Genomic DNA, 19,456 nt, shown 5'->3' with positions numbered 1-19,456 from the left:
CCCCTGATGGGCCCTGCTCTGTGCATGACAGGGGGCGGCGCCCCAACTCCCCAATCAGCCCTGCTCTGAGCCCGACCAGGGGCTGCACCTAGGGATTGGGCCTGCCCTCTGCCACCCAGGAGCAGGCCTAAGCCAGCAGGTCGTTATCTGCCGAGGGGTCCCAGACTGCGAGAGGGCACAGGCCGGGCTGAGGGACCCCCCCCCTCCCCCCCAAGTGCACAAATTTTTGTGCACCGGGCCTCTAGTTCTATTAATAAGACACAATAGATATTTCAATGTAGGTTGATAGTTCTGTCTAGAGCAGCTCTCGTCCTAACATGGCCCTTTTCTGATTGTCAGAACGAACTGGGTGGACTCCATCTGCTCTCAGATCATGAACAGAGACTGATGTTACATTAATGTTTCAGAAAATGACACTGATAACCTGACACAATTCCTTAAATTACTATGGATTCTGCCTTAAACTTATACTTGTTAAAAAGCCAACTGGTACTCTGAGCAGTCTGTAACCAGTATACACCCAGCCACCCTCCCTGCTTTTATGGGGCTGCTTGCTGCCCCTCCTCCGCACAGCTGCAGAGGCTGCCCCTGTTGGCACTTTGTGCCCCCCCCCCCTCCCAATCTGTGCCAGGCTGGCAGGAAAGGAAGGTGGGGTCTGCAAGTGCAAGGCCAGTGAGGGTGAAGAAGAAGAAATCCACCCCAAACCCTTGTGACTCCAGCAGCACCTCCCTCGCCGCAGGCCAGTTCTCTCGGTCTGTTCCAACCCTCCCCTCACCCTCAGCTCCTTCCCTCAATGCCAAAAATGAATTACACCACCTCATCTATCTATGAGGCAGAAGATGTGAAAACACTGACAGTACTTGGATCTGTGGAGTAGAACTGGGCCTGTGAGCATGAAGCCTGCTTCAGAGAGTGCTTACCTGGGGATGGGGGCGACCTGTAATTTGATACCAGGGTGCCTATCCTGTTCTGCCGCGGTTATTTGGGGTGTTGCTGGAACCTGTTCTCTCTCTTTTGGAGAAAGACAAGACTTTCTTCCAGATTCCATGTCCCTGGCCAGCTCTTCTATGGGTGGTATAGTAGTTTCAGCAACCAAAGATTCAGAGGTAATTCCTGTGTACACAAGGTCAGGAAGGAAAGCAATATTTAGCAATTTAGTACTTAGCTAAAATCAATACAATGAAATCATTGTAACCTATATGATGACTTCCTTATGGACCCAGATATGAAAAAAGAGAAACTGCTCTGAAGTGGAACTTACAGCCAGTTTTACTGCTAAGCTCTGCAGCAGTGCCCAGCTACCTCAGGCTGTCTCTTGACCCCTCTTCTGCGCCCCCACTTGAGGATGGGTAACTCTGAACATAGCCCCACCCCAGTCTCTTATTCACTCTCCAGAGAGCTCTCCTAGGGACTAATCACTGTCCTTTTACCCTACCCTATACCATACCTTGGGTCAATTTTCTTGACTCACTAGGGTTAACTCCCCTCCTTACTCAGGATGACCATATGGCTCTTGCCTTGGACAGTGGGTGAAAAATGTCTTGTGTTAACTCAATTTGCATGATAGCCCAACCTTAACAACCAAAATGAAAAGAAGGAAATTTGACTGAGATAGGCAGAAACTGTGACTGGAGGCTGAGACCCTAAGAAAGGTCAATAAGGGTGAACAAGTAATAAGACATGAATTCCTGTCTCCTCTTTTCATCTCTTGGAAGAATATTGTCATTCTATATAATAAAAGGGTAATATGCAAAATGACCCTAACAGCAGAACGACTGGTAATGACTGGTCACTATGACACACACTGACCACCAGGGGTAAGACGCTCAATGCAGGAGCTGCCCCTTGGTGGTCAGTGCGCTCCCACAGGGGGAGCTCTGCTCAGCTACAAGCCAGGCTGATGGCTGCCAGTACAGCGGTGGTGGTGGGAGCCTCTCCTGCCTCCTCAGCAGCGCTAAGGATGTCCGACTGCAGCTTAGGTCTGCTCCCCGCTGGCAAGTGGACTCCTGGGCTGCCAGAGGGATGTCTGATTGCCAGCTTAGGCCATTCCCCCGAGGGGTCCCAGACTGCGAGAGGGCACAGGCCGGGATGAGGGACCCCCACCCTGAGTGCACAAATTTTTGTGCACCGGGCCTCTAGTATATTATAAACAAACGTTTGAATTTTAGCATCATTCCCAGTAAGAGTGCCACTGAGTATATCTACTCTGTAGCCTCATTCTCCAAAGTGATTTGTTAGTAGCTGTAATTTCACGTGACTTGTTCCCCAAAGTTAAATCTATTCTTAAGGAAAAAGATTTGTCACCTTCTAATTTCATAAAAGTAATCCATTTTATCTCCTGAAGGATACTGATTGAGAGGGCCAGACCACAGAAACCAAGGGCGAGAGGCATTTCAGAGGACTTCTTTTTCTCCTAGGTGACCCTCAATGACTTGTACTTGTAGGGCTAAAGGGAGTGAATTTAAATACAAAACACAGTACCGTCTCTGGCTCTGTTTTGGTCTTGCAAAATATTAAGAACAACTTCCCGCAACTCTTGTATTGGCTGGAAGGAAGGATGAAAAGACATGAACAATATTAAAACATTCATGAAAAAATGATCTAAGAAACTCTGTGTAACATCAAATGAACTTCTTTTTATAATAAAAATATTTCTTTTATCTCTTATCTAAATATAAATAACATTTAAAAAATTTCAGACTTATAGCTTCATGGGAAAAATAAACAAAGAAAATGTCGGTTAAATGGTGGCATGCTTGACTTTAATGGAGAGATGGGTTGATGGAAAGTTGTCTATAAGAAAATTTATCTAAAACAAATTAATTTTTTTATTGACTTATATGATCCCATTGAAGATGTGTTCCCATATACAGATTCTGGCCCAAAGATATAAAGATAGCCATACAAAAAATGTGGCATACATTCTTAGAATTGTCTTAGTTAATTTTGGTTTTTATTATAAAAGTCATATACCTCATTACAAAAAAATGTTAACAACAGGTCAAACCTGAAAAAGGAAATCACCCACAGTCTCATCACCCAATTATAACCTTTAGTTATCAGCACTTCGGACAATTTTCTCTCAGCCTTTCTATTCTTTCATCTTTTACTTGGTAATATAACCTAAAAGCATTACAAAAAGGTAATTTTTTAAAAAATTAGCTGAGAGAGCCTTCCTTTTCCAAAGTAGGCAAGCTATGCCCTAAGGCAGAACATCACAAATGAACTGCACATTCTCATAGGAGGCTGGTCTTCTGACCTGGACTCTGTATCAAATAAATAACAGGTATGACCTGATACTGAGCATAAAAGCAAAGCTATCCATACATTTTTATGAAATCTAAAATGTTTTAGGCTTAAAAATATGGAAATAAATGTACAGAATACATTGCAAAGAGTCTGAATTACATAAAACATCCATCAGGTGTCTTTCATGTTTTTATAGGCTTCTAGATGATGAATTGGCAATACATTTATTTTTAAACCCCCTTGAAACTGATAAAAGGAAAGGGATTTAAAGGAGGCAATAACCATAAAAAATAGGAAAGGAGAAACAGCAACAGGATTTTGGAAGCTGGAATGTAGAAGGAAGAAATGACCAACTAGATCAACTTGAAAGAGCCGACTTCGAAGCTGGCAGTATGGCCAAGAAACAAACGGATCCAGCCTCAGGGCCTCGGAAAGGCACAGGAATGGGCGGGCAGGATCAGGAGGACTATTGAACATCTGTTTCCCAGTCTACTTTGCACTCTGAGTTCCATGCAGCCTGGTGACTGTGCCCCACTCCCTATAGAATACAGCGGGGGCCTTTTCCAGGTCCACGGGGAACATCCTACAAGACTGAAAGTGGGGTGCCTACTGAAAGGAAGGGATAAAGGAAAGTTTTCTGCTGAAGCTTGAGAATCCCACTCTTCTCCCCACTGTTCCTGGCTCCCAGAAGGAAACTGGAAAAGTCTTCTCTAGAGAAGATGATTTGTCTAAGAGGAAGGACCCACAACTACTGATAATGAGGGTCTTCAGCCAACTGACTCAGCTAGATCACCTATGGTAAAGCCCCACCCCTGTGCCCAGGTCTTTCAATAAGCCTTTTCAAACCCACCTCTTATATGCCAACAGCCCAGTTTCACTAGCATCTGAGTAGAGCTTTTAATGAGCAATAGAAAACAAAACAAAATGAACGAGAGAGAGAGAGAGAGAGAGAGAAGAAAGCACTGGAGAAGAAACAGACAATGCAGGAAGAAGTAAACTTGACATGGTTTCTAGGAACGGAGGTGTAAGGACATAAAGGGAATCTGACGGTGAAGGTGAGAGGAGCTCCCACTGTAGTTCATGAGGACTGGGGTGAAGCTAACCTGCCGAGACTGGGACAGATCAGAAGAGTCTGGGAGAAAGGGCTCAAAGAAAAAGAAATAAATAGTGTCTGATGTTTTGAAAGTATAAAGAAATTTAGACAATTAGAGAGAAGTGTGGGAATTAATTAAACAATAAACACTCAGAAAACCAAACAATTTTAGGAAAAGTAGAAAGTAGTGCTTGAAAGGCAAAGTAATCATAGTATATAGTACAAGGCTCAATGTACTCATATAATTCTAACACGTTCATAACAATGTGAATATGGAATAGTGACCACAATTTCCATAACTCTAATGAAAGGAAGCATGAAGGATAACACAGGTATGCCAGGGTCATAGGAATATGTGTGTGTGTTGGGAGTCTGTGCAGGTGTGTATGAAAGAGATTAAATCCTATTCCTCTGTATTTGGAAGTCCACAATCATGTCTAAAACTAAAAAATCAGGCAATAGTAATGTAAGCATGTTATCTGATATTATACAGGTAAATATAATCAGTTTGTTCTGGGAAGGTGGAAATGGGAGGCGAGGGGAGCAGAGGCCTTATTTAAAAAACCTTATCAAACTATTTGACTGTTTAAACTATATGCATGCACAACTCTGATTTTGAACAATCATGAAAAAGGTATGTAGAATATATGATGACACAGAAAGCAACATTCAAGTGAAAAGCTATCAAACTATTTGATATTTTTATTAAAAATTATACAGAGATAGTAGTTTTACAATTAAAAGGAATTTCATACAACAGCTCTGAGTTATTGATTTATAGATATTGATGTGTTGGGATTAGTATACGTGTAGGTTCTTTATGGTGAGGTATGACTTTATAAGTATTGAAAATTAATGTAATTTTATAACCTGCTATGCTACTTTCCATAAGTGCATATTTATATGATAAGTACTACGTGAGACAAAGAAAAGTGACCATTAGTTTATACAGCATAAATATTTTAAAAAATATATTTTTATTGACTTAAGAGAGGAAGGGAGGAGAGATAGAAACATCAATGATGAGAATCATTGATCCCTCCTGCACGCACCCTACTGGGGATCGACTCCTCCACCTGGGCATGTGCCCTGACTGGGAATAGAACCATGATCATTTGGTTTATAGGTTGACACTCAACCACTGAGTCTCGCCATATTTTAATAAAATGTTCATAAAGGACATATTGAACTTCGCATTCTATGTATAACTTTATGAAGTGAATTAGAAGTTACATTACATATATAATCTATACTAAGAATAGCCTAGGTGGTCGTCACACCCTCACGCATCACGCCTTAACATTGTCACAAGATGGCCGTCACAAGATGGCTGTGTGCACAGCAGAGGCAGGGCCCGGCGGAGGAGGTGGGTCGCAGCAGGGGAGGGCAGTTGTGGACGATCAGGTTGGCAGGGGAGGGCAGTTGGGAGCGATCAGGCTGGCAGGGGAAGGCAGTTGTGGGCGATCAGGCTGGCAGGGGAGCAGTTAGGCATCAATCAGGCCAGCAGGAGAGTGGTTAGGGGGCAATCAGGCTGGCAGGCAGGAATGATTAGGGGCAATCAGGCAGGCAAGCAGGCGAGCGGTTAGGAGTCAGCGGTCCCATATTGCGAGAGGGATGTCCGACTGCCGGTTTAGGCCCAATCCCTGTGAGATCGGGGATTGGGCCTAAACTGGCAGTCAGACATCCTCCGAGGGGTCCCAGATTGGAGAGGGTGCAGGCCGGGCTGAGTGACACTCCCCTCCATGCATGAATTTCATGCACTGGGCCTCTAGTCTATATATTTAAAAAGCCAGCATAATGCTGTAACAACCTGAGTGACTGGTCGCTATGATGCCTATGGTGGCCAGGGAACCAGCCCAATCAGGGAGTGGGGCCAGTTGGTTAACCTCCTGCGGCCCCTCCCCCTGGCATAAAGCACATATGTACATACATCGAAATGACGGAACTTTTTTTTTTTATATAAATAAATGGGAGATGGCGACATAACCACGAAATGATGTACATGGAGTTCGATGTAACTCGAGGACTGTCTGTAAAAGCCAAGCAACTGAAACAACCTGAACAACTGGAATGACCGATCGCTATGATGTGCACTGTGGCCAGCCAACCACCCAGATCGGAGGTGGGGCCAGCTGGCCAATCTCCTGCAGCCCCTCCCCCTGGCCGGCCCTGCCCCCTCTGGGTCCCCACCACCCTGTTTGACCTGCAGCCCCTCTCGCTGATCGCCCCCCTACCCCAATAGGGGGCGGGACCAGCCGGCCAATCTCCTGCAGCCCTTCCCCTGCCCGGGCCCACTCCAGATCCGCCCCCCCCGCCCCCGATCAGGGGCAGGGCTGGTGGACCAACCACCCATGGCCCCTTCCCCAGGCTGCGGGCCCCTGATAGGCACCCCCCACCCATTTGGGGGTGGGGCCACCTGGCCCACTGCCCACAGCCCCTCCCCATGGCTGGCCCTGCCCCCAATCAGCCCCCCAACCCCAATAGGGGGCAGGGCCCACTGGCCAATCGCCCGCAGCCCCTCCCTCCAGCCAGCCTTGCCCTGATCGGGGAGGGCTGGCTGGCCAACCTCCCGCCATCTTCTCCTCCTGGCAGGCCCAGCCCTGATTGGGGCTGGGCTGGCTGGACCCCAACTGTGCACGAATTTGTGCAATATAAACTGACATATTGCAAACAATAGAACTCATACTAGTATGAGAGAATTTTCAGGAAATCACCCACTCAAGACAGATACTCACTGTTGCCCCATTTTTAATGGCCTCTTCATACAGTCCAATAACATCAAAGGTGCCTTTACTTGCCAAGAACTTTGCTTTGCAGATCCAGAATTTAGCAAATTTTTCAGCCTCAGGAATACTAGACAATATGGTAAATACCTCATTAGAAAGTACACCCTAGGAAAAAAAATACCCAGAGGAAATTATTACCATCTCACTGTTACTCATGTGCTCTATTATTAACATAGCAGTTATGCAGAAATCAGTCTGATCAATAATTATTTTTAACTTTAAAAACATTTCAATTTTACCAAGGTACAGTTTACACATAATAAAATACACTCATTTAAATAGTACATTTCAATGAGTTTTGACATTGATTATTAAATTTTAAGAGTTACATGAGACCAAACAGGAAAATGTTTATCATAGCTGAAGTAAGGAATATGTTCTACATTTTTATGTGGTGTAAACCAAACCAAACCGACAATCAACATCCACAACAATGCAAGTAAGGAATATGTTCTACATTTTTATGTGGTGTAAAACCAAACCAAACCAAAACAAACTGACAATCAACATCCACAACAATGTGAACACTGAATAGTGACCATAATTTCCATATGACTCTAACAGAGGCATAAAGGATGGCATAGGTGTGCCAGGGTTATAGGGGTGTGTATGTGTGTGTTTTGGGGGATCTGTACAGGTATATATGAAAGAGGGTTAAGTTCCACAAAAAGGAACTTTAAAGTGGCCTCACTGGTTTGGTGCCCTCCTGGCTTGTACCCAGAGCAGGGCACGGAAATGGACCAGGAGGAACATGCGCCAGGTACCAGTGTACTCAGCCAGGCAGCACCTCCTACTCCTTGTGAGATGGGGGAGGGGAGGTGGGAGACACAGAGGTCAGCTCATAGTCAAGAATTACCAACACTACATGAGGAGGCATAAAATTCTGGAGGATATGTCTATTATGAAGTAATTTCAATATTGTGCAAGAGAACTTCTAGAAGAAAAAACAGAGAGAACAAAGCTGAACACACACTCAAAGCAGTTGTAGACGAAAATCTCCAAGAACTGACCATGGAAAAAAGTGTTCAGACTGAAAGGTCCTTACTTAGAAAACTATACCTAGAAAACAAACGATAAAAAGAAAACCCTAAGCACCTCTAGAGAGGAAAACCAGGATTATCTACAGAGGAACGTGGATTAGATTGACACAAACTTTAATAAATCAACAATCCCAGATGCAAGAAACAAAATAAAACAGTAACTTCAAATTTTCCAGGGAAAACAATTTGAATTTAGAAATTTCCCCCAGCCAAACTATGATTTCAGCATGTGAGTGAAATAATGACACCTTCACAAGCATAACGACTCAGAAAGCTTCACCATTCAAAAATCATGAAGTAACTAGTGAATAAACGTGAGAATTCAAGTAGAAGACTTGAAACAAAAGAAACTATAAAAAATATGACCTGTAACTTGCACACCTTGTTTGAACCTACATCTATCACTATCTTTTGTGATTTTAACTTACATGCCTTCTTTATGGAAAAAGGTAAATTAAATCAAACACAAAAATGAGGAGGGAAAAAAAAGAATTCATATAAATTGAATTATAAAATAAAATGACAGATGTAAATTTAAGCATATGAGTAATTACAATAAATGTGTGTGGGCTAAATGTGCTTTTTAAAAGCAGAGAATTCCAGATTAATTAAAAAAATTCAACTGTATGTATTCACATGAGATATACTTCTAGAAATACAGGGATGGAAAAAGATTTACCCTATAACATCTAACATAAACAAAAAGCAGGTGTGGCAAGATTAACATAAGACAGAAGGGAAATGAAAGCAAGTCATGAGTCTTTATGTACCTAACAAGAGAACTGGAAAATACGGCGAAGGGAGGAGACCAGACTTCGGGTGGCGAGCACACAATGGAGTGCACAGATGTCATGTTATAAAGTTGGACACCTGAAGTTTATATAATGTTATTAACCAATGTTACCCCAATAAATCTAATTTAAAAATTAGGCAGTAAAAGTTTGACAGAAATACGAAGAGAAATCATCAAAGTACCAGTGAGAGACTTTGGCATATTTCTTTTGGAAAGCAACAAATGAACTAACAAATACAAATAACTATGCTATTAATATTTTCTAAGTTTGTTCTAATGAATACCCATGTAGAATTTTCCATTCTACAGAGAATACATTTTCTTTTCAAACACTTTTGGAACACTTACCAAGACTGATCAGACATTAAGGCCAGAAAGAAAATGTCAACAAATTCTATGCAGTATATTAAAAATTAAAATAGCCAAGAAAAAAATGGACACATCTAGAAGTTAAAGGATACTTTTGAAGATAACTCTGGAGTTAAAGACCTGTTAAAAATGGAAGCCTCAAACTTTTTAGAAATGAGCAACAAGAAGAAAAGAAGGTTACTACACGATGGTGTCTTAGCTCCAAATCCTTCCTTTCTCCTCTGCTTTGTGACCCTGGGGCTAGAATTCTGTAAACCACCTTCTGCTGACAATAGCTCCTTGCTGGGCTCTGCCTATATGGGGCATGAGGAAAACTGCAGGGCGGGAGAGGAGAGGGGACCCCTTCTTCCTCTTTTTATTTTCATTTTAATTCTTTATTGTTTAAAGTATTACATGAGTCTCCTTTTTCCCCCTATTTACCTGTCCCCCGCAACCCCCGCCCCCAAGCACAAGCCCTCACCCCTCCTACTGTCTGTGTCCATTGGTTTTGCATGCATACACGTCCTTTGGTTGATCTCTAACCCTCTCCCCGCTCCTTCTCCCCTCCCCCTCTCCCCTCCCCCTTCCCCTCCTTCCCTCATAGGTTGTACAGTCTGTTCGATGCTTCTATATCTCTGGTTGTATTTTTGTTTGCCTTTATCACATAACAATGGTCCTTTACCCTGGCAGCAGCAACTGGTCCTACCTCCCCTTTTCCTGGTATTCACAAACCCTGCCTACACCAATGGGGAAGCAGCCTTTTCTCAAGGTCTGAGCCCAGCCTTGCAGGGCCTTGTCCAGCTCGGTGGCACCAACCTCTGCTGGGCAGCATGCCTCTTTAGAGCTAGAGTCCCAGTCCCACCAGGGTTTGTCTCTCCTAGCTTTTAGGTCTGTACCCCCAACATGATGTTCTCCTGGACCCAGCGTTATGGCTGCAGCACCCATATCCCTCTGATGATCCCTTCACCATTTTGGTGCACATATGCTCACAAAGTGCTGTCATGCCCAACAGCCAGCACCTGCACCTCGTAGTATGTGTCAGTCACAAGTGCCTGGGACTTTTTGTCCCCCAGGGGCAGCCATTTTTCAGTGCAGTGCCCCTGATCAGGACCGACTCTGAGATGCATGGCTCACACTGTCCCTAGAACTTCCTGTGGGACTGTGCCAGTCACCCTCCGTGGACTTTGCTTGGCCTCCTTCCCTTTCTGGTCCCACATCCCACTCCCTTTTATTTTCCTGGGAGCCTCTTCCTAATAAATTACTTTCACACAAATTCTTAGTGTTTGCTTCTCGGGAACTCACATAAGACACTGTGAAACCAATCCTAACACCACGTTCTATCTATTACAATACCTGGTGTGGTTTCCGTTTTTCTGACTCGACTCTGACTGATGAAGGACATTACCTATCAAACCTGAAGGACATGACCAAAGCTAAATTCAGAGACAAATGTAGCATTACATGGTCTAAGCTTTCAATTAAAAGACTAGAAAAAGAACAATAAACATAAAAATAGATGTAGATATTGATATAAGAGAAAAATAATCAATACAACTCAAAAGATGGCCTTTTAAAAAGATTAATAGAGAACTCTTTAACAAGTTTGATTTAAATAAAAGGCACGAAATTAGTAAAATTGGCCCAAGAAATACAAGCCCTAAGTAGACTAACGACCACAGACAAAACTGAAAAAAAACCCCACACAAAACTATCCCCCACAGCAAGTAACTAAATTTCTGTTTAGACAGGTTACCTCCCCAACACTTTAAGAAAAATGTGTGGGTCAGAGTTTTGGGGATTACCCTCCTCACGCACCCCTTCGATGAGCTGCAGACACTCGGTCAGAGTGCTGTTAATTTTATTGGACAGTTCAAGCTGTGCGTTCCTTTCTTCCTCTTCTCTTTCCATGCTCTTCCAGAACGAAACATTCATTTCCTCTATGATTTTTCTTTTTGTTTTAAGTTCCATTGGAGGCCGCTTATACATTTTCCCCTTAGATTTCTGCCATTCTTCCAGCTGTTTCCTGTTATGCAATTAGAGGGGAGGAATGGTTTCAGGTTTTTGGGTACATGGTCAAGCTTCAAAGTATATGCTATGCATGGATTTGAGTACTATCACTGAACACCTTCAAGTACCAAGTCAGGAGACTGGAATTAAAAGCAAGTTACAAATAGGCAATGGCAGCAGTGGGTAATTGCCCCTCCTCGGAAGGCGGCGGCATTACCAGGATTAGAGGTGGCCAGCATCTCAGTCTTCAAATCCCTTGATGTCAAGATTATACATGATTTTTCTCTGAAAACTTTCATTTTACTTGTGCGCTAACTCTGAGATTTGACTTTCATCTCTGAGCTCACTAACTCAGCACTCCATTTCTCTTACCACAAGCTTGATATTTGCCACTGATCAGACTCAACATACCTGCACTATGGCCTCAACAGGGTGTTGGCCACTCAAAGTGACCCCCATTGCCCAGTTCCTTAGTCTGCTCCTGACCACACATGGCCCCCTTTACTCTAAAAAAGACCAATAATTTCAGGACTTTTTCAAAAGATGGCGACAAGTCCTAATCCTTGCTCTCCCCCACTTTTCACAATCTCCACTCCTACTTCTGAGCAGCCGACAGACTGCTGCTGGGGGAGGAAACAAGACATGTGGGCCCGTGTGTGGACGTAGCCTTGCTAGCTTCTTTAAGTTATAACTAGTTCATGACTCACAAATGTACATGTCAGTCCAGATCTCTCCCTACAGCACCAACCTTTGTAAAACCCACATCCTGGTTGGTATCTTTTGTTTGATGTCTGGCAGGCATTTCAAATGTAATATTGTCCAAAACAATGCTCGATTTTCATCTCTAGATCTGTCCCTGCATCTGTAACAGTGTCCCTATCCACCCAGTTGGGAGGGCCGAAAACTAGGAGTTGTCTTTGAGCACTACTTTCTTTTCCCACATCCCCACACCATCGTATGGACAGTACTGCTCCCACCTCCACCAGCACCCTCCTAGACCACTTCACTGCCACTTTCCGCATGAAATGCTGCAGCTGCCTCCTAACTCATCTCCTTCCTTGATTCCATTTTAACCCTTAACAAATTTATCCTGTGAACACATATCTAGATTGATCTTTAAAATGTAAGCCAGACTGAGTCATTACCAGGAATAAAATTCAAAATTTTTCCTATGGCGAATGGCAGTGTAACTTGAGTTCTGCCAGCCTCTCCAAGATTATGGCGCACCACTCTCCCTCCCATCCCTACCCTCTAGAACAGTGGTTCCCAACATGGGGCACATGCCCCACAAGGGGGCAATTTGATTTTTTAAGGGGGGGCAATTTGAGAGTGAGTTGTTAACAGTAAATTGTTTGCATTTCTTATGGTTCTAGGGGCCTCATATACAGTATATAAATATATATTGTGACATATTTATGCATTTCAGTTCTCTATTATATGTTTTGAAACTTTACTTGCTATTTTTTGTATCACTTCATATATTATTATTTTTTAACAATTTCTTAGTGATTTCTTCCTCAGTACTTCAAATTCCTTTCGTTCTTTTATTTTTCTCTTTCATGGATGCCATGTTCTTTGGAAACTTGTTTAGACCAAGTTAATGGCCTTTTAGGCTTCCTCCATGTGAATAGGAGCTCACTTTTTGAATAATAATTATATGTCACAGTGAGGGGCACCAGCTTTTAGAGATGCTTAGGTGAGGCATGGACAAAAAAAGGTTGGGAACCACTGCTCTAGAAGCTCTGGTGTCCTTTTTAGTCTTTTGACCCAAGCTCATCCCTGCCTCAGGGGTCTGGCATAATCAGCCTTCAGTCCTTCCTGACTAGGAAATTATCTGTAATTATCCTGTCTTATTTAACCAACTAGAGGCCTAGTGCACAAAATTTGTGCACTCGGGGGTTCCCTCAGCCCAGCCTGCGTCCTCTTGCATTCTGGGAGCCCTCGGGGAATATCCGACTGCCGGCTTAGGCCCGCTTCCCCAGCCAGCAGACGGACATCCTTAGCACATCCTTAGTGCTGCTGTGGAGGTGGGAAAGGCTCCCGCCACTGCTGCTGCGCTCACCAGCTGTGAGCCCGGCTTAGGGCTTCTGGCTGAGCGATGCTCCCCCTGTGGGAGCGCACTGACCACTAGGGAGCTCCTCCTGCATCGAGCGTCTGCCCCCTGGTGGTCAGTGTGCACCATAGCAACTGGTCATTCCGCTGTTCAGTCAATTTGCATATTAGCCTTTTATTATTTAGGATGTGTTCACTTCCTGTCTTCTCCACTAGACTGCAAGCTCTAGGAAGGCAAAAATCCTGACTGTCCTAGCATAGTACCTAAAACACACAAGTGTTCAATAACATGCAGTAAAATCCACCTTTTTAAGAGTTCAGTTCTGTGTTTTAACAAATGTAGTCATGAAACTGTAACTATGAAAGCCTTACTGACTTTCCAAAACTTTGCCTGCTCAGACTCATAGTTTTCCATTCCTTCTTCCTTGATAGCTTTTCTGGACTTAACCCCTGGTCTGCTTGACAAAAGACTAGCATTTCCCCACCTCCTCCCGGCCCTCTTCCCTTGCTGCTTAACCTAAAGGGACTTCTTGAGTGAGTCATGTATACCTGCAACCACAACTCTTTACTCAACCATCCTGCTTCAAGCACACAGAAAGTTAGAGAATATTTACTATATTTGCTTCAAATATTCTTTTTTCAGAGTTGAAGCTAAGCATAACCCAGGAGCCATTATTTATGGCCTATTTTCTGACCAAGTACTCCTGATGGTCAATTTGCCTAATCATCTTACATTGCAATTTTGGAATTAAAGCAACATACCTTCGATCCTCTGCTGTGATCTTCTTCTTAACATCCGGGTTAGTCTGGGTCCCATTTGGGCCTCCTCTTCCATTTATGGCTGTGCCACCAGCTTGAGTTTTGGGAGCTGTCTTGTTTAGAAAGGGATTCTTGGGAAGAGCCCCTTTCAACTTGGAGTCCAGGGTCTGTGCTTTCTGTTGACAGCTGCTGCTGTGTTTATTCCCCTTGGCTGTACTTGCTCTTATGCTTGGGGTATTGGGAATGACTGAAGGGAAGCTGCCAACAGCCAGGGTAGGCCTTTGGCTCACAGCTTTGGATTTCTGCTGCACACATGACGTCTGAGGTCTAGAACAAGGTTGAGTGGGTTTCTGGTCTTGCTTAAGGCGGTCAGGTCCTCCTTGAAGCAGACTGGGGCATGTCCTGGGTCTGGTATGTACTGCTTTTTGTTCAGTAGCAGCATGTGACTGTAACTTGGCTGCACCTGGTCTTTCATATTTACCCCTATTAATATTTATATCCTTCAGGTCCTTGATCCCTGGTTTCTTTGCTGCTTGAGTCCTACTAAGGGTCTGAACAGAGTGAGAGGGAACTGTCTTTGGGGTTTTTACTCCTAGTTTTGCAAGAGCTGTTCCTCTAGGGAGCTGCTGTGACTTTCCTGGTGGAATCCTGGTTTGTGCTTCTCCAACAAATTGTTTATTAGCTCTGTCTCTCAGAACAGCACAATTCAATGAACTTTTACCCAAGGCTTGTTTAAGGGCCAAACTGCTCTTGGTTTGATTATAAGAGCTAGTCTTTGGCTCACTTTTGGTCCATAATTGAGGATGTGGTGTCTTCTCAGAGTCCAGTACAGTTTGGGACAAGTTCTCTTTGTTCACCTCTTTTAGAAAGTTGTGTGAGGACTCACCCTCACCACGGTCACTGTCCACAGAGTCTGTAAGTGCAGTATTTCCTCGATCTGTCACCTGCTGCTCTGCAGCTTTCAGTTCCTGTAGATGAAGTGACCCCACAGTTTTCCTCGACAGCTCTCCAGAGGATGATCCAGCTTTGTGCTGTTGCTGACGGTTGCTGGAAGGCTGACAGTTTGGGAGAGAAGAAACACATCCTGAAGTCAGCCTTTTGCCCAGAAGTTTTGGTGGCTCCAACTTTGGCTTCCGGGAACCTGGGATAATGGCAGGTCTGGGCTGATGTTTAATGCCGATGGGTCTTGTAGCTTTGACAGGCAAAGCAACATGGTTGGCAACATCCTTTTTGGGTCTAATAGTCTAAAAAGACAAAGAAAAATATCAAAAAAGAAAATTTATAAGAATAAGTAACTTTAAAAAAAAGTTATTTTATTTAGAATTTCACTAAGGAAGTTGAAACCTGAGAAAATAAAGGCTCACTAATAGAGGATTTTAATAACCCTATCTAATAAAGAGGGAATATGCTAATTGACCCTCACACCATCACAAAGATGGTGGTGCCCACAGCCAATAAGGAGGGAATATGCTAATTGACTGCCACACCCTCAAAGATGGCAGCCCTGCCGAAGTGGCAGGTGCAGCAAGGCTGGGCCCACCCCTAGGCAGGCCTGGCCGCTCAGCGTGCCTGCCTCCAGAGACCCCCAGTCCCTTCAGCCCCCCAGCCGCCCAGGGCTGGGCCAGGGCGCAGGCAAGCCTTGGATGGCAGCTGCCCAGACACCCAGGGCTGCCTGAGGCTCAGGTAACCAGGGCCAGCCGAGGCTTGCGCTGCCGGCAGCGGCAGCAGCAGAGGTATAATGGGGCGTCGCCTTTCCCTGATCGCCGGGTTGCCTCCCACCCCTGAGGGCTCCCAGACTGTGAGAGGGGGCAGACTGGGCTGAGAACCACCCCTCCACCTCCAGTACATGAATTTTCATGCACCGAGCCTCTAGTACAGGGGTGGGCAAACTTTTTGACTCGAGGGCCACAATGGGTTCTTAAACTGGACCGGAGGGCCGGAACAAAAGCATGGATGGAGTGTTTGTGTGAACTAATATAAATTCAAAGTAAACATCATTACATAAAAGGGTACGGTCTTTTTTTTTTTTTAGTTTTATTCATTTCAAATGGGCCGGATCTGGCCTGCGGGCCGTAGTTTGCCCATGGCTGCTCTAGTGAGTTCCTATAAAAATATATCAGCATCTTTTAGCTTGATAGAATTAAGCAGAGATGCAGTGAACATACAAAACTTGCTGTTTTAAAAAACATGCCTCAACCAAACAAGTACTTGCTCAATGCCCATTAGGTCCCAGTGAAGTGTTCATTTGAGGGACCCTGGAAAGGTATACACACAGTATACTTATGTTAAGGTACCACCCAAGTTCTTCCTAGTGCTTTGTACGGCCACACTAATATTTTAAAGACAACACTGCCTTTGTAAAGGCCACAGTGTCACTCAAGAACCTTTGTCTCATCACTTGCAAGAACAGATAGTAGATGCAGGGAGGCCTGAGAAACTTTGAACAGCTCTCTATAAGCATCTAACATCACAGAAGTTAGTCATATTTGTGAACTCAGAATGGATTTTAAGGTTAGATTCTATGTTATTAATAAGTAAATGTTTTAGTCATGTGACTTAATTTTGGATAAGAAAGGTAGGACTAGATTACAGAGAACTTTGAAAAATAGGGAGGGGAGTTAGAATTGAGATGGTAAAGAACAGGAGCATCAGTTCTTAGCAATTACACAGGAAGGTTAATTTGGCAGACATTTGTAAAGTACAGGTTTCCAGGGGAAAATATGCTAGAGCTACCACTCTCTCTGTTTCATTCAATAATATTGTCAAGAGTTCCTGTGTAAACTTTGTGCATATGTAAAGAAGTCTGAAACCAGAGCCACTTGGCATTAAGGGTGAGGCACTGTCTACTCATAGCATTGTATGGGTATGTGTGGTGTTGCTGAGGTGGGGGCAGAAATAGATGGTACACCCACATGTCTATAGCTGGGTTACTCCTTGAGACGCAACATTCCTAGCCACCTCTGATCTCTCCATTATCACTAACTGCTGAGGCATGGAGGTTGGTATCAAAGTGTGCTGTTCTTTTTTTGTACATTAAAAAAACTTAGTTGTTCTTTTTGTACATTAAAAAAACCTGAGATATAATTTTCATCCCTGTAAAATTTAAAGTGTACAATTCAGTGGGTTTTAGGTATTCAGAAGGCTGTACAACCATCGCCACTAATTCCAGAACATTTTCAACACTCCAGAAAGAAATCCATACTTGCTAGAAGTTACTCCCTATTTCCCTCTCTCCTCAGACCCTGGCAACCACTAATCTACTTTGTTTCTATAGAGTTGCCTACACTGGACATTTCATATAAATGGAATCACACAGTATGATGTGAAGTGGCCCTTTGTGTCTGGCTTCTTTCACTTAGCATTATGTTTTCGAGATTCACCCACGTTGTAGCATGTATCAGTATTTATTTTTTAATTAATAAACTTTAATTTTTAGAGCAGTTTTAGATTCAAATCCAAATTGAGTGAAAAGTACAGAGTATTATAGACTCCTTATACCCATACATGCACTACATAACTTTTTATGGTTTTATTCTGTTAAACCTGAAGTATGTTGAGGTCCTTTTCCATTATATCCACAATATAGATCAATGTAACTGATGAGGGAGCATATTCTTGTTAAACAGCATTCCAAAGTGGTTGAGACCAATAGCTCTCAGCTCCGTCATTTAACAGCTGTCCTGTGACTCAGTTCCCTAATCTGTAAAATGGGGCTACTAAGAGTACCTATCTCATAAGGCTCTAAGGACCTACAAGTGAGACACATAGTAGGTACTCAAAAATGTTAGCTATGAAGAGACCAAAGTGCACTTAAAGACTTTTTTTTGTTAACAAACTGAATTACAATATGTTGTACTTTTCAAAAAACAATTCTGTCTTGTCCCTTATACACTGTTCCCATACTTATGAGAAATATTTGTGTAAAACATTTTCTTTAGGTTGCTAACATCTTTATTATTTTTTATTACTAATCACTCAAAATGGATATTTTTTAAAAGACTAATTTCTACTTACAGATTTAGAAGATGGAGGATTTGGGCAATTATTCTTGGCTTTTAGATAAGGCCTATAAAAGAAAAAATAAGATTAATTCTTAGTATAGAAGGATCAACAAGGCTTGGAAAATAGAGTGATTAAAAATGAAATTTTAAATCAGTAAAATGTCTGTATATGGTAAAAGAATTAAAAATTATATTCAATGAAGTCTCCTTATCCTCCCTTCCTTAATCCCATTATTCTACTTCTCAGAAAACACAATTGCTCTTACTCACTACCTGTGATCCCTTCAGAGATGTCCTACATATACACATAATATTCCAACAATTTTAATGCACTGTGCCAGGTACTGGAGATATAATACCTAACAAGTTTAAAAAACTTGTTTTAACTATCTCCAAATAGTGAGTTACCAGGGGAAAAAGTGATACAATTAAAGAAAGAAATAGGCACATATGAAATCTAGCTAGTGAGACAGAAAATGCGAAAAAGGATAGGAAAGTAGAGGAGAATTTAGGATTTAATCTCCATGGATCAAAAGCAATTGCCAAGCTAACAGGGATTTCAATCATGACTTGATCTTTGTTTCTCCCATTGTGAATATAAGCCCTGGGCGGGCCAGACTGCTCTGTCTTGTTTAGTACCATGTCTTCAGAACCAAGAGAGATACATTACACAGGTATTAAATAAATATCTGTTGAATAAATGCAGTAAGTTTATTTAAACAAAGAAATAAAGTTGAATAAAGACCCAAAGTAAAAATAAAATAAAGGTTCTGGAAGGTGGAGCCCTGCGAGTTCCCACAGCCTCCCAGGCTCTTGTTTACACACTTCCTCTTAAATCTGTGAGTTTGATTGTTGATCCCGGTGCATGTGATTGCCCAATTGGGGTCGCTAGCGGAGCTTGTAGGGGAAGATTGTTTTTGGGGAGCCTGGAAAACAGAGCTGAGAGTGGCGACTGGTGAAACAGATCTGGGCGGAGCTGGTTCAGGTACAATAGAGAACTCCTGGTCAGAGAGGACTTAAAGCCTTGGAGGTCAATCCAGACACACTGCCACCCAGAGGCAGAGCCACGAACTGACTCTTCTGTACATACAAATACAGCAGTAAGGGGAACCAATACGGCCTGCCTTAAAATCAGGACTGTGGCTTACAACACGGAGGAACAGTGTATCAGAGGGAAATTCAACATTCTCCTGAATTCCGGGCGTGCCAAAAAGAAGAGTAGAAGATCTGAAGCACCTGCATTACTGCACATTTTTATTTTATTTTTTTTTAATTAATTACTTTTTCACCTTTTAACTAAGAAAACATTGTTTTTCTTTTTTTTTTCC

General features: G+C 43.0%; 1 protein-coding gene across 1 annotated transcript in view; it reads right to left on the bottom strand.

The window, feature by feature from the left end:
- The window catches only part of CKAP2L (cytoskeleton associated protein 2-like), a 30,522-nt gene that overhangs the window by 2,230 nt on the left and 8,836 nt on the right, over positions 1-19,456 (bottom strand). Inside the window, exons 3-8 of the mRNA XM_005881815.2 lie at positions 18,142-18,193; positions 14,131-15,371; positions 11,125-11,332; positions 7,078-7,233; positions 2,482-2,545; positions 921-1,113 (exon numbers count right to left, since the gene is read on the bottom strand). Coding sequence (XP_005881877.1) covers positions 921-1,113; positions 2,482-2,545; positions 7,078-7,233; positions 11,125-11,332; positions 14,131-15,371; positions 18,142-18,193 — 1,914 coding nt within the window. The remainder of the gene's footprint in view (positions 1-920; positions 1,114-2,481; positions 2,546-7,077; positions 7,234-11,124; positions 11,333-14,130; positions 15,372-18,141; positions 18,194-19,456) is intronic.

Source organism: Myotis brandtii, unplaced genomic scaffold (assembly GCF_000412655.1).
Source record: "Myotis brandtii unplaced genomic scaffold, ASM41265v1 scaffold690, whole genome shotgun sequence".
Lineage (NCBI taxonomy): Eukaryota > Metazoa > Chordata > Mammalia > Chiroptera > Vespertilionidae > Myotis > Myotis brandtii.
Note: the sequence above shows the minus strand (reverse complement) of the source record. Positions and strands in the feature narration are given on the sequence as shown.